The sequence below is a fragment of the Anas platyrhynchos genome, chromosome 30, assembly GCF_047663525.1.
Source record: "Anas platyrhynchos isolate ZD024472 breed Pekin duck chromosome 30, IASCAAS_PekinDuck_T2T, whole genome shotgun sequence".
Lineage (NCBI taxonomy): Eukaryota > Metazoa > Chordata > Aves > Anseriformes > Anatidae > Anas > Anas platyrhynchos.
The window spans coordinates 6626912-6653443 of NC_092616.1; the positions used below are offsets into that span (position 1 = coordinate 6626912).

At 65.8% G+C, this 26532-nt stretch overlaps 4 protein-coding genes across 8 annotated transcripts; 1 reads left to right on the forward strand and 3 right to left on the reverse strand.

Annotated features, from left to right (window-relative positions):
* Positions 1 to 245: 245 nt before the first annotated feature.
* Positions 246 to 11011, reverse strand: LOC139999899 (eukaryotic translation initiation factor 3 subunit C-like). Its single transcript, XM_072029549.1, is given in 23 exon segments — positions 246 to 452; positions 535 to 697; positions 1067 to 1154; positions 1276 to 1341; positions 1469 to 1628; positions 1919 to 2152; positions 2155 to 2281; positions 3387 to 3482; positions 3484 to 3611; positions 4954 to 5142; positions 6024 to 6117; positions 6428 to 6553; positions 7149 to 7290; positions 7496 to 7599; positions 8010 to 8157; positions 8243 to 8367; positions 8819 to 8928; positions 9160 to 9214; positions 9320 to 9445; positions 9522 to 9711; positions 10110 to 10175; positions 10271 to 10369; positions 10867 to 11011. Coding segments are annotated over 22 exon segments (2721 nt in total). The 5' UTR covers position 10369; positions 10867 to 11011; the 3' UTR covers positions 246 to 366.
* A 94-nt stretch (positions 11012 to 11105) lies between these two features.
* CLN3 (CLN3 lysosomal/endosomal transmembrane protein, battenin) lies at positions 11106 to 15234 on the reverse strand. Of its 3 annotated transcripts, none has more exons than XM_072029520.1 (14): positions 15068 to 15234; positions 14776 to 14856; positions 14598 to 14673; positions 14446 to 14502; positions 14198 to 14277; positions 14033 to 14118; positions 13858 to 13930; positions 13402 to 13545; positions 13204 to 13315; positions 12773 to 12841; positions 12331 to 12386; positions 12128 to 12221; positions 11904 to 12043; positions 11106 to 11324 (listed from the first exon to the last, which is right to left on the reverse strand). In XM_072029520.1, the coding sequence occupies exons 1-14, from the start codon at positions 15217 to 15219 to the stop codon at positions 11192 to 11194; spliced, it is 1353 nt and encodes a 450-aa protein (XP_071885621.1). In that variant the 5' UTR covers positions 15220 to 15234; the 3' UTR covers positions 11106 to 11191. The 3 variants fall into 3 exon arrangements, with proteins under 3 accessions (XP_071885621.1, XP_071885622.1, XP_071885623.1); XM_072029521.1 differs by having other exon boundaries at positions 14776 to 14833; positions 15068 to 15168; XM_072029522.1 differs by lacking the exon at positions 13402 to 13545.
* A 2193-nt stretch (positions 15235 to 17427) lies between these two features.
* Positions 17428 to 21881, forward strand: SGF29 (SAGA complex associated factor 29). Of its 3 annotated transcripts, XM_072029538.1 has the most exons (9): positions 17743 to 17821; positions 18086 to 18161; positions 18448 to 18520; positions 18619 to 18683; positions 19247 to 19376; positions 19851 to 19997; positions 20442 to 20477; positions 20684 to 20846; positions 21216 to 21881. In XM_072029538.1, the coding sequence occupies exons 1-9, from the start codon at positions 17747 to 17749 to the stop codon at positions 21330 to 21332; spliced, it is 882 nt and encodes a 293-aa protein (XP_071885639.1). In that variant the 5' UTR covers positions 17743 to 17746; the 3' UTR covers positions 21333 to 21881. The 3 variants fall into 3 exon arrangements, with proteins under 3 accessions (XP_071885640.1, XP_071885641.1, XP_071885639.1); XM_072029539.1 differs by lacking the exon at positions 18448 to 18520 and having other exon boundaries at positions 17428 to 17821; XM_072029540.1 differs by lacking the exon at positions 18086 to 18161 and having other exon boundaries at positions 17432 to 17821.
* Positions 21882 to 22183: 302 nt separating this feature from the next.
* LOC139999895 (structure-specific endonuclease subunit SLX1-like) lies at positions 22184 to 23945 on the reverse strand. Its single transcript, XM_072029545.1, has 6 exons — positions 23737 to 23945; positions 23599 to 23650; positions 22934 to 23257; positions 22721 to 22851; positions 22405 to 22501; positions 22184 to 22325 (listed from the first exon to the last, which is right to left on the reverse strand). The coding sequence occupies exons 1-6, from the start codon at positions 23892 to 23894 to the stop codon at positions 22248 to 22250; spliced, it is 840 nt and encodes a 279-aa protein (XP_071885646.1). The 5' UTR covers positions 23895 to 23945; the 3' UTR covers positions 22184 to 22247.
* Positions 23946 to 26532: the final 2587 nt, after the last annotated feature.

Consider the following 26532-nt stretch of genomic DNA (forward strand, 5'->3'; position numbering starts at 1 on the left):
GGCGGGACCCATAGCAGGGGCTGCGTGGGGGGCAGAGAGCCTCGGCCCCATAGCGGGGCAACGTGTGGGGCAGGAGCCTTCTGTGCCCCCCCAACCCCATTCTGTGGGGCAGGAGCCCCTATAACCCCACACCCCTGCCATGGGGCAGAGCCTCTGTAACCCCACACCCCAGCTATGGGGCAGTCCCCTTGCTATGGGGCAGACCCCCATAACCCTCCCCCCCCAAGCACACACACCCAGACCCCTTCTTCCTTCGGGTGCTTTTATTGGTGGACCCCGTGGGGCCGGATCCGTGGGGCTCGCTGTGGGTCTGGCCGTGGGGCTGTCTCCATGGGACTGTCTCCGTGGGGTCGCCGTGGGTCCGGCTCAGTAGTTGGAGCCGCGCTCCTGCTGCCGGTAGCCGCCGCGCCGCAGGTAGCCGCCGTCGCCCTTGCGGTAGCCGTCCTTCTGGTCTGGGGGCAGGGGGGTGAGCGGGGCCGTGGGGCGCTATGGGGCGCTATGGGCAGCTGTGGGGCGCTGTGGGGCAGGGCTCACCGCGGAAGTAGCCGCCGTAGGAGCCCTGCTTGTGGTCGAAGACGCGCTCGTTGTTCTCCACCAGCCCCCCCAGCTTCTCGGCCAGCTGCAGCGCCAGGTTCTGCTGCGCCGTGGGCTCCGTGCGGTGCATCATCACCGTCTGCGTCGGCTGGTCCAGGGACGCCTGCGGGACCCACAGCTCTGCCCCATGGCTGCCCCACAGCCGCCCCACATTGCCCCATAGCTGCCCCATAGCCCACCCGACACTGCCCCATAATGTCCCATGGCCACACCACATCATCACCGTCCTGCGTCGGCTGGTCCAGGGACGCCTGCGGGACCCCAAACTCTGCCCCATGGCTGCCCCACATCACCCCAGATCACCCCACACTGCCCCATAGCTGCTCTATAACACCCCCAAATGATCCCACAGCACCCTGTGGCACCCCCAGTGCCCCATAGCTGCCCTATATCACTCCCCAATCACCCTCCACTGCCCCACATTGCCCCATATTGCCCCACACCGCCCCCTATCCGCCCCCCAGCGCCCCACCATGAGCTCCTCGTTGATGATCATCTTGCTGATGATGCTGTGCACCGTGGGCAGGTCCAGCTGGAACATGTCGGCCAGGATCTCCATGCTGCCGGACCCGCCGTGATGTCACCGTGATGTCACCGTGACGTCACCACAGCCCGATGACGTCACCATGACATCACCGTGACATCACCACACCCCGATGACGTCACCATGCCCCGCCCCACCTGATGGAGTCGTAGACGCTGCTGTAGGTGAAGAGGTAGGTGCGCAGCGACTCCTCCTGGATCTTCCTGCGGAGCCAAAACGGGGCAAAAAACGCACATTTTGGGGCCACCCTGTGCCTTTTCACTCCCCAATAGAATAAAGGAGCCCGGAATGGGGCGAAACGCGGAGGTTTCGGGTCCGTGGGGCACGCACCTGACCAGCATGGCGCGCACTTTGTCGGCCTCGGGGAACAGGTCCCAGACCTTGCCGTTCATCTTCTCGTTGACGATGAAGCGGTGACACGTGCGCCAGTCGCCCATCTTCATCGCCTTCGACGCCGCCACCACGTGCTCGCGCATCGACTCGGGGGGCCCTGGGGTTGGGGGGAGATGGGGGTGTGGGGCAGGGGATGTGGGGCAGAGGATGTGGGGCAGGGGATGTGGGGCAGGAGGTGTGGGGTGGGATGCAGGAGGACCTATAGGGACAGGAGCTATGGGGCAGGAGCTATGGGGCCAGAAGACCACAGGCTCTGTGGGGCACAAGCTATGGGGCCACAATGTGGCAGGAGCTATGGGGCAGGCACTACAGGCGGTTATGGGGCAGCTGTGGGGCAGCTGTGGGGCAGCTGTGGGGCAGCTGTTGATCACATATCTCTCTCCTTACCCAGCAGGGGCTGCCTCTCCCCGACCCGCAGCTGGTGGTGGAACTGCTTGCTGATCATGCGGCGCCGGGCGTCGAACTCGTGCGCGGCCATGTAGGGGATCTCCAGCAGCATGGCGGCCACCAGGTAGACGCACTCGAGCAGCTCCAGGTTGATGTGCATGTGGAAGGGCACCTGGCGCCGCTTCTCGATCTTCTCCTGCTCGGGGTTGCGCTCCTGCAGGCTGCGCATCAGCAGCCCTGCCCCAGCAGCTCCTTGGCGCGCCCGCTCGACTGGATGTCCAGCAGCGCGTTGTGCGCGTCCTTGATCATCCCCTCGCGGAACGCGCAGATGCCCAGCTGCACCATCGTGCGGTTGTACAGGATCTGCGGGGGGTTGGGGGTGTTTTTGGGGGATTTTGGGGGGTTATGGGGGGATTTGGGGTGTTACAGGGGGTTACGGAGAGGTTCCGAGGTAAGCAGAAGGGTCTAAATGGACCTGAAGTGTGAGCAGCTCGATGAGAGGTAATGGGATCAGGGTGGCACCCAGATCCAATAAATTGGCCCCAAATGGTACCAAAATCCATCAAAACAGCCCCAAATGGCACAGAATTGGCTCAAAATGGCACCAAAATGCCCCCAAATACCACCAAAGGGCATCAAATTGGATCAGGATGGCACCCAAATCCAAGAAATTGGCCCCAAATGGCACAGAATTGGCCCCAGATGGCACCAAAATCCAATAAATTGGCCCCAAATGGCATCAAATTGGATCAAGATGGCACCAAATGGCACCAAAATCCACTGAAATGGCCCCAAAAGGCACCAAAATCCACCAAAATGGCACCAGATGGCACCAAAGGCCATCAAATTGGATCAAGATGGCACCAAGATCCACTGAAATGGCCCAAATGGCACCCAAATCCAACAAATTGGCCCCAAATGACACCAAACTGGCCCAAAATGGCACCAAAATGCCCAAATTGGGGTAATGCTGTAGGACTGGGAGTCCCAAACCAGACCCTATGGCACCAGGGGGTCCCAAACCCGATCCTATAGAACTGGGGGCTCCAAACCCATCCCTATGGGTCTGGGGTCCCAAACCCGACCCTATAAGTTTTTGGGGTCCCTTTTGGGGTCTCTGACCTGCACGGGGGGGTCGGCGTGGTGGATGTTGTCCTGCAGGTGGGACATGAGCCGGACCCTATAGAACTGGGGGGTCCCAAACCAGGTCCTATGGGGCTGGGGGCACATGGGGGTTTTGAGGGCTCCAAACCTGACCCTGTAAGTTTTTGGGGTCCCTTTTGGGGTCTCTGACCTGCACGGGGGGGTCGGCGTGGTGGATGTTGTCCTGCAGGTGGGACATGAGCCAGACCCTATAGGGGCTGGGGGGCACATGGGGGTTTCGGGGGCTCCCAAAGCCAACCCTATGGGTCTGGGGGTCCCAAACCCGACCCTGTAAGTTTTTGGGGTCCCTTTTGGGGTCTCTGACCTGCACGGGGGGGTCAGCGTGGTGGATGTTGTCCTGCAGGTGGGACATGAGCATGAGGTCTCGTGCCTGGAACCAGCGGGAGTGCAGCGCGTGGTGGGTAGATGTGGCACAGGATGGCGCAGGTGCGGATGCGGTCGGTGCGGTCCTTGGCGTAGATGAACTTGCAGAGGCGCTCCATCAGCGCCGCCGAGTCCTCGCCCTCGTTCTCCGCCGCGTCCGCTCCGACTGGGAGAAATCGGGGAAAAACGGGGAAAAAATGGGGAAAAAAGGGAGAAAATGGGACCCAGTGAGACAAAACGCGGCCAGAGGGAGCCAAAACACAGCCAAACGGGAGAGAAATGGCTCCAAACAGGAGAGAAATGGCCCCAAAATGAGTCCTCGCCCTCGTTCTCCGCCGCGTCCGCCTCCGACTGCGAGAAATTGGGGGAAAAATAGGAAAAAAGGGGAAAAATTGGGGAAAAAACGGGGAAAAAATTGAGAAAATGGGACCCGGTGAGACAAAACGCGGCCAAACAGAGGCAAAATGCAGCCAAACAGGAGAGAAAAGGCCCAAAATGAGTCCTCGCCCTCGTTCTCTGCCGCGTCCGCCTCCGACTGCGAGAAATTGGGAAAAACGGGAAAAAACGGGGAAAAACGGGGAAAAAAAGGGAGAAAATGGGACCCGGTGAGACGGAACGCGGCCAGAGGGAACCAAAACACAGCCAAACGGGAGAGAAATGGCCCCAAAATGAGTCCTCGCCCTCGTTCTCTGCTGCGTCCGCCTCCGACTGGGAGAAATCGGGGAAAAACGGGGAAAAAAAGGGAGAAAATGGGACCCGGTGAGTGGAAATGCAGCCAAAGGGAGCCAAAAGGGCCCCAAACAGGAGAGAAATGGCCCCAAAGGGAGCCAAAATGGAGCCAATCAGGACAAAAACAGCCCAAAGTGAGACAAAATGCACCAAAAGTGAGACAAAATCAACCCAAAGGGAGCCAGAATGGCCCCAAAAGGGGTGAAATCAACCCAAAAAGAGACAAAACGCAGCCAGAGAGGCGGAATCAACGCAAAAGGAGCCAGAATCAACCTGAACAGGAGAGAAATGGCCACAAAATGAGACAAAACGCAGCCAAAGGGAGCCAGAATCAACCGAAAGGGAGCGAAAATGCACCAAAAATGAGTAAAATCACCAAAGAAAGAGGGCCAGAATGGCCCCAATCCCCCCCATAACCCCCCCATAACCCCCCCCAGTCCCTCCCAGTCCCCCCCAGTCCCTCCCAGTCCCTCCCAGTCCCCCCCATTCCCTCCCAGTCCCTCCCAGTCCCTCCCAGTCCCCCCCCAGTCCCTCCCAGTCCCCCCCCCAGTCCCTCCAGTCCCCCCCCAGTCCCTCCCAGTCCCCCCCAGTCCCCACCTTGGACGCCCCTGGGGGCACGGTGTACCTCCCCAGTCCCTCCCAGTCCCTCCCAGTCCCCCCCAGTCCCTCCCAGTCTCCCCCAGTCCCCCCAGTCCCTCCCAGTCTCCCCCAGTCCCCCCCCAGTCCCTCCCAGTCCCTCCAGTCCCCTCCCAGTCCCCTCCCAGTCCCCCCCAGCCCACACCTTGGACGCCCCCGGGGCGCGGTGTGCCTCTGCTGGGCCTTGTAGTCGAACTTGTAGTAGGTGTGCAGGACGCGGCGCAGGAACACGCGGCACAGCTCCTCGGGGGAGCCCCTGGCTGCCAGGTAGCGCTGCAGCCGCGCCACGATGCCACACACCCGGCCCTCGTCCTTCAGGTGTTCCACGTACTCTGCGGCACCAGTCACACCCAGTCACACCCAGTGTCCCCCAGTATCCACCCATTTCCCTTTGTTCTCCCCGTATTGCCCCCCATTTGGCCCCATTTCCCTCCATCCTCCACCCATTTTCCCCCATTTCCCTCAATTTTCCCCATTCTCCCCCATTTCCCTCTATTCTCACCCTATTTCCCCTAATTTGTCCCAGTTGTCCCCATTTTCCCCCATTTTCCCTCTATTTCCCCCCTTTTCCCCCTATTTCCCCCCACTTGGCCCCATTTCCCTCCATTCTCCCCCCATTCTCCCCCATTTCCCTCAATTTTCCCCCATTCTCCCCCATTTCCCTCCATTCTCACCCTATTTCCCCTAATTTGTCCCCACTATTTCCCCCGTTTTCCCTCCATTTCCCCCCCATTTGGCCCCATTCTCCCCCATTTCCCTCCCCTTTTCCCCATTCTCCCCATATTTCATCCCATTTCTCCCCATTTTCCCCCATTTCTCCCCATTTCCTTCCATTTTCCCCCAAATCTTCCCCATTTTCCCTCCGATTCCTCCATTTTCCCCCATTTCCTTCCCATTTCCCCCCATTCCCAGCCCAATTCCCCCCAATTTCATCCATTTTTCCCCCATTTCCTTCTATTTTCCCCCTTTTCTCCCCGTTTTCCCAATTTCCCCAATTTCATCCCACTTCCCCCTCATTCCCCCATTTTGCCCAATTTCCCCCTCTTTCCCCCCCATTTTCCCATTTCCCCCAATTTCCCATCCCCCCCCCCCCAATTTCCCCCAATTCCCCCCATTTCCCGCCCCATTTCTCCCCCCATTCCCTCCCCCTGCCCCCCCCGCCCCCCATTCTCCCCGCTTTGCCCAATTTCCCAGTTTTTGCCCCGTTTCTCACCCTGGGAGTGGGGGTCAGTGTTCTGCATGATCTTGGTGAACTCCTCGTCCATTCGCTCCACCAGCGTCAGGATGCAGCCGCGCACCCGGTACGGCTGGGGGGGGAATGGGGTCAGCACCCCAAAAACATCCAAATCACCCCAAAAATCAGCCCCCAACGCCCCGAATCACCCCAAGATCAACCCAAAACACCCCGAATCACCCCCAAACAGCCCCCAAAAGAACAAAACCACCCCAAACCACTCCAAACCACCCCCAAAACATCCCAAATCACCCCAAAAACACCCCAAAATCCCCCCAACCTCCCTAAAAGGCCCCCACAGCCCCCCCAAGTTCCCCAAATGACCCCCAAAATGCCTCCAAATGATCCCAAAACTCCCCCAAATGACCCCAAACTCCCCCCACCTGCTCGGGGTTGGAGAGGTTCTCGGACTCCTCCACGATGTTCTCCCCGATGAAGATTTGGGGGTTGGCGAACAGCACGTCCAGCAGCTCCTCGATGCACGCCAGGCACTTCTGCCACATCTCGGGCTGGGGGGGGACAGAGACCCATAGCGCCCCACAGCCTGCCCCATAGCGACCCACAGCGCCCCATAGTGACCCATAACCTGCCCCATAACCTGCCCCATAGCCCCCAGCAGCTCCTCGATGCACGCCAGGCACTTCTGCCACATCTCGGACTGGGGGGGGACACAGACCCATAGCGCCCCATAGCCTGCCCCACAGCGCCCCACAGCGTGCCCCACAGCGCCCCATAACCTGCCCCATAACCTGCCCCATAGCCCCCAGCAGCTCCTCAATGCAGCCCAGGCACTTCTGCCACATCTCGGGCTGGGGGGGACACAGAGACCCATAGCGCCCCACAGCCTGCCCCATAGCGCCCCATAGCCTGCCCCATAGCGCCCCATAGCGACCCATAGTGACCCATAACCTGCCCCATAGCACCCCACAGCCCCCTATAACCCACCCCGCAGCACCCCAGATCACCCCATAACCCGCCCCACGTAGCCCCATAGCACCCCACAGCCCCATAACCCACCCCATAGCCCCCCATAACCTGCCCCATAGAGCCCCATAACCTACCCCCAGCACCCCATAGCCCCCCAGCCCCATAGCCCCGCCCCACCTTCATGTACGTGGCCAGGTTGGGGTTGTAGTCGTAGAGCGAGGCGATGATGTTGAACTTGATCTTCACCTCCAGCGCCACCCCCAGGTTGTTCTCGTTGGCGATGCCGACCAGCAGCTGCAGCAGCTCGATCTGCGCCGCCCTGCCCCACAGCCGGCCCCACAGCCGGCCCCATAAGTGCCCCAAAGCCTGTCTCAGAGCTTACCCCAGAGCCTGCCCCGTTCCTGGCCCCACAGATGCCCCATGGCCAGCCCCATAACCAACCCCACAGCTGGCCTCGTAGCCAGCCCCATGGCTGCCCCATACCCAGCCCCACAGCCCGCCCCATAGCTGCCCCACGGCCTCACCGGTCGGTGCCCTTCTTGCCGCGCGCCTGCAGGATCTCGTTGAGCTTCTTCACCACCACGGCGTGGGTGATCTCCGTGCCCTTGGCGAACATCTTGGGCTTCTCCTGGGGGCACGTGGGGGGCACGGTGTGGGGCTGCCCCATAGCACCGCCCCATAGCACTGCCCCACGGCGCCCTTTCTCACATCCCTGCCTCGTGGCGCTGCCCCACATCCCTGCCCCATAGCCCTACCGCAAGGCGCTGCCCCACAGCTCTGCCCCATAACCCTGCCCCACAGCACCCCACTGCCCCATTGCCTGGCCCCATAGCACTGCCCCATTGTGCTTCTTCATGGTGCTGCCCCATAGCCCTACCCCACAGCACTTCCTCGTGGTACTGCCCCACATCCCTGCCCTATAACCTCACCCCACACCCCGCCCCACAATCCAGCCCCATAACCTCACCTCATAACCCAGCCCCACAACCTCACCCCCTGGCCCTGCCCCACACCCTGCCCCACATCCCTGCCCCACACCTTGACGAGGGGCACGCCGCCCTTGACCTTCTCCCACTCTCCGCCCTCGTTGTCGTCGTCGTCGTCGTCGTAGCGCCGCGCCTTGCGGTCGTGCTTCTTCTTCGCCTTCTCCTCGCGCTTCTTCTCGCCCCCGCGCTTGTCCTCGTCCCTGGGGGGGCAGCGTCAGCCCCGGGACCCCTCGGGGGGGGGGGGGTTGGGGGCGGTTTTGGGGCGATTTGGGGCGATTTGCTCACTTTTTCAGGAACTTGGAGGCCAGCGAGGTGTACTTGCCCTCGTCCTCGTCCGACTCCGAGTCCGTGTCCGAGTCCGAGGAGCCCCAATCCTCATCGTCCTCCGAGTCCTCCGAGTCCTCGTCCTCCTGCAGCGACCCCGAGTCCCCCAAATTACCCCAAATCCCCCCCAAAAAAAACAATTTCCCTCCAAATCCCCCCTCAAAACTGCCCAAAGCGCCCCAAATCCCACCCAAACCCCTCCAAATGCCCCGATATCTCCCCCAACCCCTCCAACTACCTCTGCAAAAACCCAAATCCCCCCCCAAAAAAAAAACCAATTCACCCAATCCTTTCAAATTACCCCCAAAAATCCCAAGTCCCCCCTTTTAGCCCTCAAATCCCCCAAAACCTCCCCATAACCTCAAATCACCCCCAGAAAACACCAAATTTCCCCTATAACCCCCAAATCCCCCCCCAAAACACCCCAAACCACCCCCATAAAGCCCCCAATCCCCCCTCAATCCCCCCCAAAACCTCCCCAGACCCCCCAAATTCCCCCAAATGCCCCAAAATCCCTGTTTTTCGCCCCAAACTGACCTCCATCTTCTTGAGGAATCGGCCCCGCCCCTCCCCGGCCTCCTTCTTCTTGAGGAAGGCGGCGGCGCCCAGCCCCCCATCGGCCTCGTCCTCCTCCGACGAGCTGGAGCCTGGGGGGGGCAGCTCAGACCCACGGCCTGCCCCACAGCGGGGCCTGCCCCATAGCCTGCCCCACAGCGAGCCCCACAGCAGGTTCCTGCCCCATAGTGAGCCCCACAGCGAGTTCCTGCCCTATAGCCTGCCCCATAGGGAGTTCCTGCCCCATAGCAGATCCCATGACAGGGCTTTGCCCCATAGCGTGCCCCTGCCCCACATCGTGCCCCACATCGCGCCCCACGCACCCTCCGAGTCGCGGCTCTTCTTCTCCTCGTCCTCATCCGCCGACTGCTCCGGGTTCTGCCAGGAACAACACCGGGGTGAGCGCCCCCAGCCCCACATCCCCGCCCCACACCTGCCCCACACCCCGCCCCACACCCCCAGCCCCACATCCCCGCCCCACACCTGCTTGTAGCTGGCGATCAGCCCCTCGAAGTCGCGGTTGTACTTGCGGATCTTCTGGCGCAGGGTGCTCAGCGCCTTGGCGTTGTTCTTGTTCATCCTCTTCTTGCCCTCCTTGTCCTCCCACAGCTGGGGGGCAGCGAGGGGGGGCTCAGCGGGGCCCGGGGAGCCCCCAAACCCCCCGAATGCCCCCCAAAACGGGCACCTCGTTGAGGTAGTCCTCCAGGTCGGCCAGGATGCGCACGTAGAAGCGGGGGACGCCCTCCTTGTCCACGATGCCGCGCGCTTTGCTGAACGCCCGGCCCAGGAGCTCGAACTCCTCCAGGCACTTGGTGACGTCGCGAATCTTCATCGCGTTGCGGATCGTGCGGATCAGGTTGCTCAGCTCCTCGAACCTGGGGGGCGGACCCATAGATGGACCCATAGCGTGCCCCATAGCCAGCCCCATAGAGCTACCCCACAGCTGGACCCATAGCTGGACCCATAACCAGACTCATAGCACTGCCCCATAGCCAGCCCCATAGAGCCACCCCACAGCTGGACCCATAGCCAGACCCATAGATGGACCCACAGCTGGCCCCATAGCACTGCCCTATAGCCGGACCCACAGACAGACCCATAGCGTGCCCCATAGCACCACCCCACAGCTGGACACATAGTGCCACCCCATAGAGCCACCCCATAGCTGGACCCATAGAGCTACCCTATAGTGTGCCCCATAACACCACCCCATAGCCAGCCCCATAGCACCACCCCATAGAGCTCCTGCCCCATAGCCTGCCCCACAGCTCACCGCTTGTCCTTGGCGCTGCGCACCACGCGCTTGGTGTCCTCCTCATCCTCACTCAGCAGCAGAGGCCTGGGGGGGGGGAAAAAGGTGTGGGGCTGCCCCATAGACCCCCCCCAGCCCCACAGACCCCCCCCCGCCCCATAGATCACAGCCCGCCCCCGTACTTGCTGTAGTTGCCCCCCGCGGGTTTGGCCACGAGCTCGTCCCCGGACACGGAGGACTCGGACTCGCTGTCGGAGCCGGTGGTGAAGAAGCGCGACATCCTGGGGGGCGGGGGGGGGTCAGTGGGGCGCCCCATAGCGCCTGGACCCACAGATCCCCACCCCATAGCGCCTGGACCTGTAGCATCCCACCCTATATGAGCCCCACCCCATAGGTCCCCTGCCCCATAGAGCCTAGACCCATAGAGCCCCCACCCCATAGAGCCCTGCCCCACAGCACCCGGCCCCACAGATCTCCTGGGCCCATCGATCCCCGCCCCAAAGCTCCCGCCCCATAGATCTCTTGGCCCCACAACTCCCCAGTCCCGTAACTCCTAACCCCACGGATCCCCGCCCCACAGCTCCCCAGCCCCATAGATTCCCAGCCCCATAGATCCCAGCCCCACAGGTCTCCTAGGCCCACAGCCCCCACCCCATCGATCCCAGCCCCACAGATCTCTCGGCCCCATAACTCCCCTGCCCCACAGATCCCAGCCCCATAGCCCCCCCCGCCCCATAGATCCCTGCCCCACAGATCCCCTCCCCCTCCCCCCGCTCACGCGGCCGCTCCGCTCCCGGCGCTGTCGCAGCAGGGAAAGGCCTCGCCCCGCCCCCTCCCGCGCCACGGAAGTGACGTCACCGCCCCGCGCCCTCCCGGAGCACGACGGGAAACCGAGTCCGGGGGCGAGCCTCGGCCCCAGGCCCCGCCCACCCGCGGCAAGCCCCGCCCCCTTTAACCACACCCACCACAAGCCCCGCCCCAACCCTAAGCCCCGCCCACAGACACCAGAGCCAGGCAGGAGGGGGGAGGGGAGGTTTTATTGTGGGCGTGGTCAGTCCGCAGGGGGCGTGGTCTCGGTGGGCGTGGCCTCCCGAGGGGCGTGGTCAGGGGGCGTGGTCAGGGGGCGGGGCACAGCGCCCGGTGCACCCCCAGCCCCGCCCCCGCCGCCAGCGCGATCCCGGCCGAGTCCCAGCACGACCCCGAGGCCGCCGCCAGCTCCCGCTCCTGGGGGGGGGACTGGGGGAAAGGGGGGGACTGGGGGGGACTGGGAGGGACTGGGAGCACTGGGGGGACCCCACAGGGACCGCCAGGACCCCCAGAGACCCCATAGAAACCCAGAGGGACCCCCAGGACCCACAGAGACCCCCAGGGACCCCACAGACACCCAGCGGGACCCACGGCTGCCCCATAGAGGCCCCATTGGGACCCAGAAACGCCCCAGTGCCCCATAGCGACCCTCAGCCCCCCCTCATAGTGCCCCATAGCGCCCCACAACTCCCCACAGGGCTCCCCCCAGCCCCATAACCACCCTATAGGCCCCCCATAGCCCCCCCATAACCACCCCATAGCGCCCTCCAATGACCCCCAATGACCCCACAGCGCCCCACAGAGCCCCTCCCAAGCCCCATAGTGGCCCTGATTCCCCCCAGCCCCATAACCACCCCATAGCCCCCCCATAGCACCCCATAGAGCCCCCCCATGACCCCATAGCCCCCCATAGGACCCCCCCTGTGACCCCATAGGGCCCCCCCATGACCCCATAGCCCCCCGTAGGACCCCCCCCCGTGACCCCATAGGACCCCCCCCGGCCCCCACCTCGTCCCGCACGTTCTGGAAGGCGTTCCCGTAGGCCGTGCCCCCAGCAGCCCCTCCAGCAGCACCAGCGCGAAGGCGGCGCCGACCCCGGGCAGGAACGGGGCGGCCACGGCCACGAACAGGGTCCCGGCCACCAGGCCCTGGGGGACAGGGTCAGGGGTCAGGGGTCAGGGTCAGGGTCAGGGTCAGGGGTCAGGGGGCGGGGCCTAAGGGCCGTGTCCCACCTGCAGCAGGGCCAGCACCCAGATGGGGCGGAAGCGGCAGCAGCGCAGGGACGAGCGCGAGGCGAAGACGGCGCCTTGGTACAGCAACTGGTACCTGGGGGGCGCCCCACGGGGACCCGTCACTGCCCCACAGCCTGCCCCAGAGCGCCCCATAGAGCCCCATAACCGCCCCATAGCCCTGCCCCACACGTCCCCCCGCTCACCAGCGGTACTGCTCGCTGTGGGTCAGGGAGGACTCGGGGAAGTAGAGCAGCTCCAGCTGGGGGGAGATGGGGGGGGGCTGCCCCACGGCGCGTGGCCCTGCCCCACAGCGCGCCCCACAGCGCCCCATAGAGCCCCACAGCGCCCCATGGTGCTTCCCTCCAGCCCCACACATCCCTCCCCCAGCCCCATAGCGACCCCGCAGCCCCACATCTCCCCCCCCCACAGCACCCCCAGCCCCACAGTGTTCCCCCCAGCTCCACGGCTCCCACCCCACTACCCTGCCCCATAGCGTCCCATAGACACCCCCCCTGCCCCACAGACACCCCGCCTGCCCCATAGCGCCCCCCCAGCCCCACACTGCCCCATAGATGCCCCCCATGCCCCATAGCACCCCCCCAGCCCCATAGACACCCCCCCACCCCATAGCCCCCCCTGCCCCACCAGGCCCTGGTTGCTGAAGTACTCCGCGAAGTAGACGAAGCCGAGGGGCACCATGTGCCTGGAGATGCGCTGGGGGGCACGGGGCCGTCAGGACCCCCTGCCCCACATCCTGCCCCATAGCGCGCCCCACACCCCCTGCACCACGCCCCCTGCCCCACATCCAGCCCCACACCCAGCCCCAAATTCCTCCCAGACACCATGTCCCACTCCCTCCCTCACTCCCTGCCCCACACATCCCACCCCACATCCTGCCCCACATCCTCTGCCCCACACATCCTGCCCCATCATGTGCCCCACACCCCCTGACCCACACATCGTGCCCTATAGCATGCCCCACACCCCACCCCACCCCTCCCGCTCCACACCCCCTGCCCCACATCCAGCCCCATCCACTGCCCCACACCCCCCGCCCCACATCCTGCCCCCCTCACCTTCAGCACCTTCCACTTCTGCGCCAGCCCCAGCCCCACATCGGGGCCGGGCCCCAGCAGCGGCTCCTGGTCCGGGGGGGGGTCCCCGGGGGGCCGCAGGAGGCAAAAATAACTGGGGGGGAACAGGGGCAAGATGTGGGGCAGCTGTGGGGCAGTTATGGGGCAGCTATGGGGCAGCTGTGGGGCAGTGCCCCCTACCTGAGCAGCGTGACCGGCGGCAGCAGCAGCAGGGGGAGCAGCGCCCGGGGGGGGCTGAGCCCGGCCTGCGTCAGCGCCAGGTAGGCCAAGGCCCCCCCCAGCCCCGCCGCCCCCGTCCCCGACGACCACCAGGACAGCGCCGAGCTGGGGACAGGGACGGCCCGGACCCATGGGGAGACCCCCGGACCCATAGAGACCCCCCAGCCCCATAGCGATCCCCCAGACCCATAGGGACATCCCCCCAGGGGCCTCCCCAGCCCCACAGCCCCATAGCCATATCCCCAGCCCCATAGGGACCCCCCCAGCCCCACAGTGGTGTCCCCAGCCCCACATCTCCCCCCCCAGCCCCCCAGGACCCCTCTCATTCCCCCTTACCCACAACCCTCACAACCCCCCAGCCCCATAGGGTGCCCCCCAGGTCCCCCCCAGCCCCACAGCACCCTCCCTGCCCCTTACCTGGGGTAGAGGGAGCTGAGCGCCAGGAAGGTGACCTCCCCCAGCCCCGAGGAGGCGCTGGCCAGGACCACGCCTGGGGGGCAGCAAAGTCACCCCCGCCCCATAGATCCTGCCCCATAGATCCTACCCCACACCCCAGCCCCACACATCCCCGCCCCACATCCCCCCCGCTCACCCCCCAGGCTCACGGCCACTCCGGCAGCAGCGGCCACGAGCGCGAAGCTGCCCCAGGCGGCGGCGGTGACGGCGATGACCCGAAGGCTGGGGGGGCACGGGGGGGGCGTCAGTGGGGCTGCCCCATAGCGGGGCTGCCACCCCCCACCCCCGCCCCCCAGCTCACTTGTAGGGCACGAGGTGGATGCAGAAGGGGGCGGCCAGCTTGATCAGCAGCGTGGGCAGGATGTCAGCCAGCAGCACGGCCTGCCGCGACCCACAGCTTGTGGGGCTGCCCCACAGCACCCCACATCCCATGGGGCAGCCCCATACGCCACCGAGACCCCATAGACCCCCAGCCCCATAAGTGAAGACCCCGCCCCCACAGCCCCGCCCCCCCAGGCCCCGCCCCCTCCCTTAGGCCCCGCCCCTCACCCCGGTGGAGGTGGGGTTGCAGTCATAGCGGGAGCCGTTCCGGGGGGTCGGCGGCATCTGGGGGGGGACAGGGGGGTCACGTGAGGGTGGGGGGGGTCATGTGAGGGTGCGGGGTGGGGGTCACGTGACCCCCCCATAGGGCTGGGACCCACCTCGGGGGGCCGCAGCATGTCGTGGGCGGCGCTGAGCATCACCACGTAGGGGGTGTTGTTGCACAGCCCCAGCAGCCTGGGGGCAGCCCCATAAGTGTGGGGCAGCCCCATAAGTGGGGTCTGACCCATAAGTGTGGGGCTGCCCCCCAAGTGTGGGGCGGGGGTGCAGGGGGCTCACCAGAAGGCGGCGCCATTCCGCCAGCTCTCGGCCTGGGGCGGCTCCGGGGGGTCCTCGTCTGTGGGGCAGGTGTGGGGTGGGTGTGGGGCAGGCTATGGGGCGCCAAGAGGTGGTTGTGGGGCGCTGTGGGGCCCTATGGGGCAGGCTGTGGGGTGCTATGGGGCAGGTTATGGGGCACTGTGGGGCAAGATGTGGGTCTCTATGGGGTCTCTATGGGGTCTCTATGGGGTCCCTGTGGGGTCCCTTCTGTCCCCATTGTCCCCCATGTGCCCCCCCCCCCCCCCCCCCTCACCGCCATCCCCGGGCTGTGCCGGCTCCGCCATGGCTGCAGGGAAGAGCCGGGCCACGTGACCGCACCGCCACGTGACTGCTGGGGGCACACGTGACCGTACGGGCACGTGTGTATGGGGGGGGGCGTTGCCATGGGGACGGCGCCGCCGCCATCTTGGGTGTGTGGGGCCCCAGTGGGGCCTGCAAGGCCCAGAGAGACCCCAAATAATGAACTTTAATTAGCCCTAATTAGCCTTAATTCACTTAAAAGAACTTTAATTAGATTAAAGCCAAACTTTAATTACATTAAAATTAAACTTTATTGCCCCTCGCCCGGTGCCGCCCTCATTACGGGGTCACAGGGGGGGATTTGGGGGAATTTGGAGGATTTGGGAGGTTTTTGGGTGGGTTTCGGGGGGATTTGGGGGTCCTGGGGGGGTCCCGGGGGATTTGGGGGGGACATTGGGGAGGTTTGGGGGGTCCGGGGGGGGAATTTGGGGGAATTGGGGAGGTTTTGGGGATCCCGTGGGGGTTTATAGGATCCGGGGGGGTTCAGGGGGGGCTGTTGGGGGTCGGGGGGGGCCGGGGGTGGTTTTGGGGCGTTTTGGGGTGGTTTTGGGGCCCCCCCAGCAGGGCGAGGTCTCGCAGGGCGCGCAGCAGGAAGAGCTCGGTCGCTCGCAGCACCCCCAGGGCCCGGCGCTGGGACCCCCAAAAGGAGGAGGGGGGGTCCTGGGGGGGAGGAGGGGGGCGAGGGGGGGGTGGGGGGGGGGCACCCAGCTGGGGGGGAGAAAGAGAAAAAGAAAAAAAATAAATAAAAGGGGGGGGTCGGGGTCCATAGAGCCCCCCCCCACAGCCCCCCCTACCCCATAGCCCCCCCAATACCCCCTGCCCTCACCCCATAGCCCCCCCCACCCCCCCATGACCCCCCCAAATCCCCTCCATCCCCCTCATATCCCCCCCAATTCCACCCCCACACCCCATAACCCCCCCCCATAGGCCCCCCAATACCCCCCCACCCCCACCCCATAGCCCCCCCACCCCCCATAGACCCCTCCAATTCCCCCCCCCATAAACCCCCCCCACGACCCCCCACACCCCCCAAATCCCCCCCAAATCCCCCCCACACCCCATAAATCCCCCCATCTCCCCATGTCCCCCCCACGACCCCCTCCACCCCCCAAAATCCCCCCCCCACCCCAAATTCCCCCCCCCCACCTGTGCCCCCAGCAGCCGGCCCAGGTCCCTCAGCCCCCAGCTCAGGGCCCTCTCTCGCCGCCCACCCCCGGCCCCCCCCAGCGCCCCCCGCAGCAGGGCAGGCGGCGCCCCAGGGCCTGCAGCCGCTGGGGGGGCTGGGGGGGGAAAAAGGGGGTCAGGGGGAGATATGGGGGGGGGGCAGCCCCATAGGGAGACCCCCCTGGGACCCAGAGGGACCCCATAGCAGCCCCCTCGCCCCACAGTGACCCCATAGGGACCCCAGAGCCCCCCCCCAACCCCCCCCCAGGCCCATAGGGACCCCATAGGGAACCCCCAGCCCCATATATCCCACCCTGCCCCCCCTGTGCCCTATAGGGAACCCACAGTGACCCCATAGGGACCCCATAGCCCCCCTCAGGCCCCATAGGGACGCCCCCAGCCCCATAGATCCCCCCCAGCCCCCCATCCTGCCCCATAGGGACCCCATAGCTCCCCCCCCCGCCCCATAGAGACCCACAGGGACCCCACTAAGACCCCATAGGACCCCCCCCCGCCCCCCATCCTGCCCCATAGATTCCCCCCCCCACCCCATAGGGACCCCAACCCCCCCCTCCCCCCCACAGCAGCCCCACAGGGACCCCCCGCTCCCTCCCCATTTAAGCCCCGCCCCCTCCCTCAAGCCCCGCCCTCACGCTGAGCGCCAGCCAATCCCTGGCCGCGATGCTGACGAGCAGGGGGTGCCCGGGGGGCGGGGCCAGGTGCAGGCGGACCCCGGGGAGGCGCTCGGCGGCCTTAAAAGGAAAAAGGGGCGTGGTCAGCCCCCCCCTCCCCTATATAAGTGACGTCATCACGCAGCCACGCCCCCGCTTACGTAAGCACGTCGCAGCGCGCGGCTCTCCCCCAGCAGCCTCCGGCACAGCCGCAGCCCGGGCCCGGCCCTGCCCAGCGCCGCCAGCAGCAGCAGCAGCAGCGCCCGGCGCGGCCCCATGGCCCCGGCCCGGCCCCGCCTTTAAGGGCCCGGCCCCGCCTTTAAGGGCCCGGCCCCGGCCCCGGTTCCGCTCCCGGTTTCGGTCCCGAGGCCTCCGGGAAGCCCCCGGGGGGGGTTGGGGGACTACAAGTCCCGGCGTGCACTGCGCGGGGAGGGGGCAGTGCGCATGCGCGGGGAGGGAGGGGACGGAGGGGAGCATGCGCGGAGCGCCGAGGGGAGGGGGGGAGAGGGGAGGGGAGCGCGGTGCGCATGCGCGGGGTGAAATCCCCGAGGGGAGGGGGAGCGGGAACACCTCAGTGCGCATGCGCCCTGTGAAATCCCCGGTGGGAGGGGGAGCGCAGGGGAAGGCCGCGCGCATGCGCAGTGCGTGGAGAGCCTGAGGGGCGGGCGGCAGGGGAATCCCGGGGCAGCGCAGTGCGCATGCGCAGCGCCACCGGGCTCTGTGAGGGGAGGGGGGAGGTCGCTCCCCGCGCATGCGCAGCGCCCCCCAGCCCCCCCCCCCCCCCCCCCCCATCCAAGATGGCGCTGGTGTCGGCGGACTCGCGCATCGCGGAGCTGCTCGGGGAACTGCACCAACTGATCAAACAGACACAGGTGGGGGGCTGGGGGGATCTGGGGGGGGTTGGGGGCGTCCTGAGGGGGGGTGGGGGTTCCTGAGGGGCCTGGGAGAGTCCTGAGGGGGGGTTGGGGGGGGGTTGGGGGTCTTAGGGGGCCTTGGAGGGGTCCTGAGGGGATTTGGGAGGGGGTTGGGGGCCCTGGGGGGGTCCTGAGGGGGTCTGAGGGGATTTGGGGGGCTCTGGGTGGGGTTGGGGGGGCCTTATTGGGGTCCTGAGGGGATTTGGGGTGCTCCCCCCCCAGGAGGAGCGGTCCCGCAGCGAGCACAACCTGGTGAACATCCAGAAGACGCACGAGAGGATGCAGACGGAGAACAAAAGTGCGATTTTGGGGCCGTTTCGGGGGATTTTGGGTCTGGGGGAGGGATTCGGGGGCATTTGGGGGAACTTGGGGGCATTTGGTGGGGTGGGGGGGGATTTAGGGGCAGGGTTTCGGGGTCTGGGGGCAGTTTGGGGCCAGGGGTTGGATTTGAGCCATTTTGGGGCAACTTAAAGTTGATTTTTGGGGAGATTTGGCTGCAGGTTGGGGCCGGGAAGGTTTTGGGGTGAATCGGAGTGGTTTTGGGGCCAGGGGAGGGGTCCTAACGCCCCCTTTCCCCCCCCCAGTCTCCCCCTATTACCGCACGAAGCTGCGGGGCCTCTACACCACCGCCAAGGCGGACGCCGAGGCCGAGTGCAAGTAAGGGAGGGGACGGCCCCAATTCCGCCCTTTTTTGCCCCAAAAATAGCTGGGTTCAGCCCTCGCACCCTGTTAATTTTGCCCCCCACCCCCCCAAGCATCCTGCGGAAGGCGCTGGACAAGATCGCCGAGATCAAGTCGCTGCTGGAAGAGCGCCGCATCGGTACGGCCCCAAAACAGCCCGAATTCACCCCAAAATCAGCCCCCAAGCCACCCCGAATCCTCTTCTCCCACTTTGACCCCCAAACCTGCTCAAAACTGGCCCAAAATCCATCCAAATCCGCCCCCAAATCCCCCCCCCAATCCCATGTCAATTCCGACCCCAAATCCTTTCAAATTCCCCCCAAAACACCCCAAACGCCGTCGCCGCCCCCAAATTCCCGCAAATGCCCCAGCACGCAGCGGAAAACCCCAGGTTCCCCCCACTGGTCCCAAATCAGAGCCAAAATCCCCCAAACTTCCCCCAAATCAGCGGCCTGTTGCCTAAAATCCCCTGAAACACACCCAAAATGTGCCTGGGTTTTCCCGGGATATGTCCCGAGGCCAAAATATCCCCAAACTTCCCCAAAACGTACAAAAAACCCACTCAAGGCCACGCCCCCGACATCTAGCCCCACCCCCCAGTGGCCAAGATTGCCCCCAACCCCCACCCACCTCAAGCCACGCCCCCACGAGGCCCCTCCCCTTTACGCCCCGCCCCCTGACCGTGGCCCCGCCCCCTCACAGCGGCCAAGATCGCCGGCATCTACAGCGACGCGGAGCCCCCCCGGAAGACGATGCGGCGCGGGGTGCTGATGACGCTGCTGCAGCAGTCGGCCATGACGCTGCCCCTCTGGATCGGGAAGCCCGGGGACAAGTGAGCGGGGGGTGGGGCCACGAGGGGACACGCCCCCAGCAAGCCCCGCCCCCCTCGGGCACGCCCTGTTAGGCCCCGCCTCCCACAGGGACACAGAGCTGGGTTCTGGTGGGCTCTGGGTCTGTAAAGCCCCGCCCACCCGGAGCCCCGCCCACCCTGAAGCCACACCCCCTAAGGCCACACCCATCTAAGCCCTGCCCCTTGGCGGCCCCGCCCCTTTAAGCCCCACCTCCCCTCATTTTCCCGGGGCACTCCATTCCCCCACCCCTTTAGGCTCCGCCCCCAGGGCCACACCCACCCCAAGCCCCGCCCACCTGAGTCTCCACCCCTTGAGGCCCCGCCCCCTTTATCCCCCCTCCCCACTGCCCCACCCTGGGCTCCCCCCGGGACCCCACCCCCCTCAGGCCCCTCCCACCAGGAGGCCCCGCCCCCTGTGGCCCCGCCCACCCCCCACGAGGCCCCGCCCCCCCCCAGGCCCCCCCCGCTGTGCGGCGCCATCCCGGCGGCCGGGGACTACGTGGCCAAGCCCGGGGACAAGGTGGCCGCCAGGGTGAAGGCGGTGGACGGCGACGAGCAGTGGATCCTGGCCGAGGTGGTGAGCTACAGCCACGCCGCCAACAAGTGCGTTTTGGGGAGAAATCCGGGGGTTTTGGGGTCCGGGGGTGGTTTGGGGGGGGGATGGGGGCGGTGTGTGGGGGGATGGGGGGAGGTTTTGGGGGGTCTTGGGGGGGTTGGGGAGGGGGTTTGGGGTGTTGAGGGGGTTTTCGGAAGGTTTGTGGGGTGGATTTTGGGAATTTCAGGGTTTTCAGGTGGTTTTGGGGTGATTTTGGGGTCTTTTAGGGCCATTTGGGCGCATTTTGGCGCAGTTTTGAAGGGATTTTGGGGTCCCTGAGCATCTTCGGGGACTTTTGGTGGTTTTGGGTTTCTCTGGGGTATTTTTGGGATGTTTTTGGGGCTCTTTTGGGTTTGGGGCTGTTCTGGGGGGCTCCTGGGGTGGTTTTGGGTCCTTTTGGGTTGGTTTTGGGGCTTTTTGGGGCCAGCTGAGTCCCCTCCGCACCCCCCCAGGTACGAGGTGGATGACATCGACGAGGAGGGCAAGGAGTGAGTGCCCCGACCCCAAACCCCGGGGTCTGACCCCAAACCCCGGGGTCTGACCCCAAACCCTTCCCTTGATCCCAAACTCCCTTCCCTTGACCCTAAATCCCCGTTTCTCCCCCCAAACTCCCTCCCTTTACCCCAATCTCCCCGTTTCTCACCCCACATCCCGCCACTTTCCCCAATTTCCCCATTTCTCCCCCCAAATCCAGGCGCCACACGCTGAGCCGGCGCCGCATCATCCCGCTGCCGCAGTGGAAGGCCAACCCCGAGACCGACCCCGAGGCGCTGTTCCAGAAGGAGCAGCTGGTGCTGGCCCTGTACCCGCAGACCACCTGCTTCTACCGCGCCCTCATCCACGCCCCCCCGCAGCGGGTGCGTACCTGATTTCGCCTTTTTTTGCCCCAAAATATTTGTAGGCCCTCAGCTGGAGTGTTGCTGTGTGGGGAGGGGGTGGGTGCTGGAACGGTGCGAGCCGGGGGGCTGCCCCCCTGGGAATGGGGGGGGTTGGGGGGGTTGGGGGGTGCTGTGGGGTCTCTATGGGGCTCTGTGGGTCTTTACGGGGCGTTATGGGACTCTCTGGGTCCCTGTGGGGTCTCTGGGTCCCTATGGGGTCCCTCATGGGGTCCCTATGGAGCAGGCCGTATTTCCCCTCAGCGCCCTCTTCCTTAACAGCGGGTGGGTACAGCCTCCCCCCCCGCACCCAAATGTGCCGTTTTTCACCCCAAAACGTTGCCCCCGCAGCCGCAGGACGACTACTCGGTGCTGTTCGAGGACACCTCGTACGCCGACGGCTACTCGCCCCCCCTCAACGTGGCGCAGCGCTACGTGGTGGCCTGCAAGGAGACCAAGAAGAAGTGAGGAGGGGGCTGTGGGGGCGCGGGGGAAGATTTGGGGGGCCCGCTGCTCGTTTTGGGGGTCCTGGGGGTCTTTTGGGGACCGTTTTGGGGCCCTCTGAGGCCGTTTTGGGGTCTTGGCGGCCATTTTGGGACCCCCAGCAGCCATTTTGGGGCCCCTGAGACCCCATTTGGGGACCCCTCAGAGACGATTTTTGGGATTTTCCCCATGGGAGACTATTTTGGGGTCACTCAAACACGATTTTGGGATCCTTGGGAGCCATTTTGGGGTCTTGGTGGCCACTTTGGGGCCCTCAGAGAGTGTTTTGGGGTCTTGGCGGCCATTTTGTGACCCCCGGGCAGCCATTTTGGGGCTCCTCTGACCCAATTTGGGGACCCCAAGGATACAGTTTTTGGGATTTTCCCTCTGGATGACTACTTCGGGATGCCTTAAGCACCGTTTCGGGGTCATGGTGGCTGCTTTGGGACTTGCTTTGTGGCCAGTTTGGCCCTTTTTACCCTCGTTTTTGGACCGTTCTTATTAAAAGCTTTGGGGACGCCCCCGCTGCCTCCAGCTCCGTTATTGCCTCATTTGGGGGGGGTGGGGGGACCCCCAGCCACAATTTGGGGTTGTTTGGGGGGATTTTAGGGGGATTTGGGATGGCTGGGAGGGTTTTAGGGTGCGTTAGGGGTGATTTGGGGGGGGGGTTACAGGGCTCTGGGGGTGTTTTTGGGGTGGTTTGGGGTAATTTGGAGTGTTCTGAGTTCTTTTTGGGGTGGTTTTGGGGCAATTTGGGGGATTTCGTGGCCCTTGGAGGCCTGGCAGACCCCATAACCCCCCCCCCCCAGCCCCACAATTGACCTCTGAAGCCCCCAGACCAGTGGGGGCGGAGCCTGCCGTGGCCCCGCCCCCTGCCTTTATTAGGAATAAATAAATTAATTAAGATGTGCAGGAGGGGGCGGAGCCTCGGCCAGGCCCCGCCCCCCGGCGCAGCAGCAGCTCGTCTGTCCAGTGACCCTGAGGGGAGGGGGAGGAGCAATGACGTCACAGGTGGGTGGGGCCTGCAGCAGGGGGCGGGGCCGGGGGCGGGGCTCACCAGCTCGGGGTCCTGCAGCCCCGCCTCCTCCTCCTCGTCGTCATGGTAACCGTGGGCGTGGCGAATCAGCTCCCCCCACAGCACGTCCTGCTGGCAGCTGCTGGTGGTTGCCGGGTAAATCGGCTGCCCCTGGCAACAGGCCCCGCCCCTGGCAACCAACTGTGCTCCCTAGCAACTGGCCACGCCCCTAGCAACATCCCCATAGCAACAGCAGTGCGGCCTAGCGGACAGGCTGAAGCCTGCCCCTAGCAACTGCCCATCCCCTTAGCAACCACCCCATCGCCATGACAACCCCCCCGTCGCCATGGCAACTCACCCGGGGCAGGCCCCGCGCAGGGGCAGCAGCTCGCGGGGCTCCTCCCGCAGGAAGTGGGGGGCCAGGCACAGGGCGTGGGTCACCGCCGGGCAGCCGGGCCGCGGGCACTGCAGGGGGGCGGAGTCAGGGCCCTGGGGGCGGGGACAGGCTCAGGAGGGCGGGGCCAAGCCCAGGGGAGGAGCCACGGCCCATCCAAGCCCCGCCCCCCCTTACCTCACAGGGCAGCCCGCACAGGCTGCAGTCACCGGGGGGCGTGGCCAAGGCAGCGGGGGGCGTGGCCTTCCTCCTCGGGGGGCGTGGCCTCAGCCCACGGGGATCCACCTCGACAGTGATGTGGGGGGGTGGGGCCGGGCCGGGGGCGGGGTCAGGCGGGGGGCGGAGCCAGCGGAGGCGCAGGGGGAGGCGGCTCCAGGGCGGGGCGCGCAGGAGGCGGGGCAGCAGCCGCAGGGCGAAGGCGATTGGCTGCTCCCGGCGGCGCCGCGGGGACACGGCCGGCAAACGGCGAGAGGCCGCGGGGTGCTGCCACGCCCACTCGAACTGCGGGGGGAGGGGCCGAGGCGTGAGGGGGCGGGGCCAGGGCTCGGGGGGCGTGGGGATGAGTGGGGGTGGTGCGAAGGGGCGGGGTCAGGGGAGTTGGGGGCGTGGCCAAGACCTGGGGGGCGGGGTCAGGGATTTGGAGGGTGGGGCCAGGGCTTCAGGGGCGGGGCCAGGGTTTGTTGGGGGCGTGGTCACGGCTTCGGGGGCGGGGTCAGGGCCTTGAGGGCAGGGTGAAGTCGAAAGGGGGCGTGGTCAGAGCATTGTGGGCGGGGTCTGTGCCCGGTGGGCGGGGCTAGGAACAAGGGGGCGTGTCCGGAGCCCCAAAGGGGGCGGGTCCTCACCCTCAGCGCCGCCACGTCGGACGGGAAGCCGTGCACGTAGAGCTCCATCTCCCTGCGGAAGTGACGTCAGCGCCTCCGCCAGCCCCTCCCCCACCCCCCAAATTCCCCTTCCCCGCCCCCCCTCGGCCCCTCCCCCACCAGGGCCCGCGGCCGCTCGTCCTCCGGGCCCCCCCGCGCCGCCTCCCCGCGTTGTGCTGCCGCAGGCGCCGCTCCGGGTCCAGCGTGAAGCCGACGTAGGCCCCGCCGCGGGCCCCGGGGGCGGCGGAGCGCAGCAGGTACACGGCCCGCAGCGACATCGCCCCGCTTCCGCTTCCGCCACGCCTCCCACAAGCCCCGCGCGGAGGCACTTCCGGCCGGCAGCGGCGTTGCTAAGCGACCGCGTCCACTTCCGGTCATCCACTCCCCCCCACTTCCGCCTCCTCCCCTCCGTTGCTACGCGACCTTTCTCGCCCCGCCCCCTCCGCCTCTCCCCGCCCTCTGATTGGCTGTAGTGGCCCCGTGGGCGGGCTCTTCCCCTCCCACCGCCTCCTCCCATTGGCTCCTCCCCTCCCGCCGCCTTCTTTAATGGGAGTTGATGGGGCTGTGCTGGGCATTAGAGGCCAGGGTCTGATAGGCCCCAGCAGGCCCCACAGGCCTTAGCAGGCCTCAGGTCTCTATAGGATTTAATTCGGGCTCATGGGTGTTAGGAGGCCAAAACTGGGCATCACGGGGCTTCCTTAGGCCCCAGCAGGGCTGATGGGGCTTAATGTGCCCTCAGAAAGGGCTTGGGGGTCTTGATAGGCCATAATGGGCTCTCACTGGAGTCATGGGGTTGCGCGGGGCTGGACTGTGCCCCTCAGTGCACTCCCACAGGCCTCAGGACCCGCCAGGCTTACTAAGCCTCTGGACCTCATTAAGCCCCCATCAGGCCTCCCCAGGCCTTATTGGGCCTTTATAGCCCTGGGCAGGCCTCAGGAGCCTTCACAGACTCCTACAGACCCCATTAGGCCTCGGCTCATTAGGTGTTAATTAGCCTTGCGGCCCTAATCAGCCTCATTAGGCTTGTCCGAGACTCAAAAGCCTTGGGAGACCCCAGCAGCTCCTAGACAGCCCCATTAAAACCCTGTCAGGCCCCACCACCCTCGGGGAGCCCCAATCAGCCCTGCACTCAGCCTAATTAGCCGCCGTTTGCCCCGCAGGAGGTGGAGGACACCACGGCCACTGTGTGTCGCTGAAGTCCTCCGCCTGGTCTGGTGGTGGCGGCCGCCTTCCGCGGCAAGGGGCTGGCGGCAGCGGCACCGGTAGGATTTTGGGGCGATTTCCCGGGGGTTTTGGGGTTTTATTTTGTTTTTTTATGAATGGATTTTGTCCCGTTTTTGTGTTTTCAGGCTGTGAACGAGGCGCTGGCGGCGGAGCTGGCCGGATCACGCCCTGGAGCAGCGACGTGGACCTCCGAGCAGTGGGCGGAGGCGCAGGGCAGAAAGGGGGGCGGCCAATTAGGGCCTCTTCCCTAATTAAGCCTCTTCCCCCTGATTGATCAAGCAGGTTAAGCTCCTCCCACTAATAAGCTCCTCCCCCTAATTAAGCTCCTCCCCCTCTAATTCTCCCAATTAACCCCTCCCCGTCAAACCCATCACCCCCCCCCCTACTAACCCCCCCCCACCTAACCCCTCCCCCAACAGACCCCTCCCCCATCAAGCCTTTGCCCTCTTCCCTTGCCCCCTCCTCCATCCTGGGGGAGGGGAGCTGCAGCCCCCTCCCACACAGGGAGCTGCAGGGCGGGGGGAGAGGGGCACCTGCACAGGTGAGGGGGCGGGGCCAAGAGGGGGCGTGGCCCACAGGGGGGCGGGGCTAAGGGGGTGTGTGGGCCACACCCCGGAGCGGGAGCCGGGATCCGGGACCCGGGGATTGCAGCGGCCGACTCCGCCCATCCCCACCACCTCCCACCCCCTAAAACATGGTGCTGCTGTGCAGCCCCCCTGCTGGGGCTGGGCCTGGGGCCTGGGCTGGGGCTGGGGGCTGCGTGGGGCTGTGGGCGTGGAAGAGGGAGGACAGGAACCGCCACGGGGCGGCGTTCAGGGCCAGGACGCGGCACACAGGGCGAGGGGGGGGAAGGGGGAAGGGGGGGAGGGGAAGGGGGGGGAGGGGGGAAGGGGAAAGGGGGAGGGCTGGGGGGAGGGAGGGGAAAGGGGGAAGGGGAAGGGGGGGAATTGGGGGAGAGGGATGGGGAGGGGGGTGAAGGGGGTGGGGGGAGGGTGGGAAGGGAGTTATGGGTGGGGAAAGGGGGAAGGGAGGGGGGTTGGGGGAAAGGGGGAAGGAAACGGGGATTTGGGGGAGGAGGGGAAATGGGGGGTGGGGGAGGGATGGGCGTGGGGGAGGCAGAGAGGGGAGGGGAGGGGGTGTTTGGGGGAGGGGAGGATTGGGGGGGGTTTTTGGGGGGGCAGTGGGGGAGGGGGTGGGGGAGGGGAGGGGGCTGTAACAGGTGCAGGGGGCAAAGAGCGAGGGGGCGGGGCTCACACATGGGGGCGTGGCCTCATGCATGGGGAGCGCGACCAATGGGGAAGGACCGGGCGTGGCCTCACTAGGGGGAGGGGGCGTGGCTGGCCGTGTGGGCGTGGCTCCACCATCGCTCCGCCCACCTCCTCCCCAAGGCTGTGGGCGAGCGCCTGGAGACACCATGGAGGCCCTGGAGAAGTGAGTGGGCGGGCTCCGCCATGACCATGCCCACCCTGACTGTGCCCCACCCCAACCATGCCCACCCCAACCCTGCCCACTTTAACCATGCCCACCCCATCACCATGCCCACCTCGGCCATGCCCACCTTACCATGCCCTCCCCCCACTCCCACCACACCCACCCCGTGACCACGCCCCCCGCCACCATGCCCGCTCCACCATGCCCACTCACCACGGCCAGCGTGGCTGCCCACTGCGCGGAGCTGCTGGAGGTGCACGT

Coding starts and splice junctions, on each gene's coding strand:
- CLN3 (XM_072029520.1), bottom strand. CDS start 15,219: ATGGCGGCGGCGCCGTCCCCATGGCAACGCCCCCCCCCATACACACGT. Junction 14,119..14,197: donor ATCCACCTCGTGCCCTACAA/GTGAGCTGGGGG, acceptor GTGCCCCCCCAG/CCTTCGGGTCATCGCCGTCA. Junction 11,325..11,903: donor TCCAGAACGTGCGGGACGAG/GTGGGGGCCGGG, acceptor CCTTTCCCCCAG/TCCCCCCCCCAGGAGCGGGA.
- SGF29 (XM_072029538.1), top strand. CDS start 17,747: ATGGCGCTGGTGTCGGCGGACTCGCGCATCGCGGAGCTGCTCGGGGAA. Junction 17,822..18,085: donor AACTGATCAAACAGACACAG/GTGGGGGGCTGG, acceptor CTCCCCCCCCAG/GAGGAGCGGTCCCGCAGCGA. Junction 19,998..20,441: donor TACAGCCACGCCGCCAACAA/GTGCGTTTTGGG, acceptor GCACCCCCCCAG/GTACGAGGTGGATGACATCG.
- LOC139999895 (XM_072029545.1), bottom strand. CDS start 23,894: ATGTCGCTGCGGGCCGTGTACCTGCTGCGCTCCGCCGCCCCCGGGGCC. Junction 23,258..23,598: donor CCGACGTGGCGGCGCTGAGG/GTGAGGACCCGC, acceptor CTCCCCCCGCAG/TTCGAGTGGGCGTGGCAGCA. Junction 22,326..22,404: donor GGCTGCAGGACCCCGAGCTG/GTGAGCCCCGCC, acceptor CCCTCCCCTCAG/GGTCACTGGACAGACGAGCT.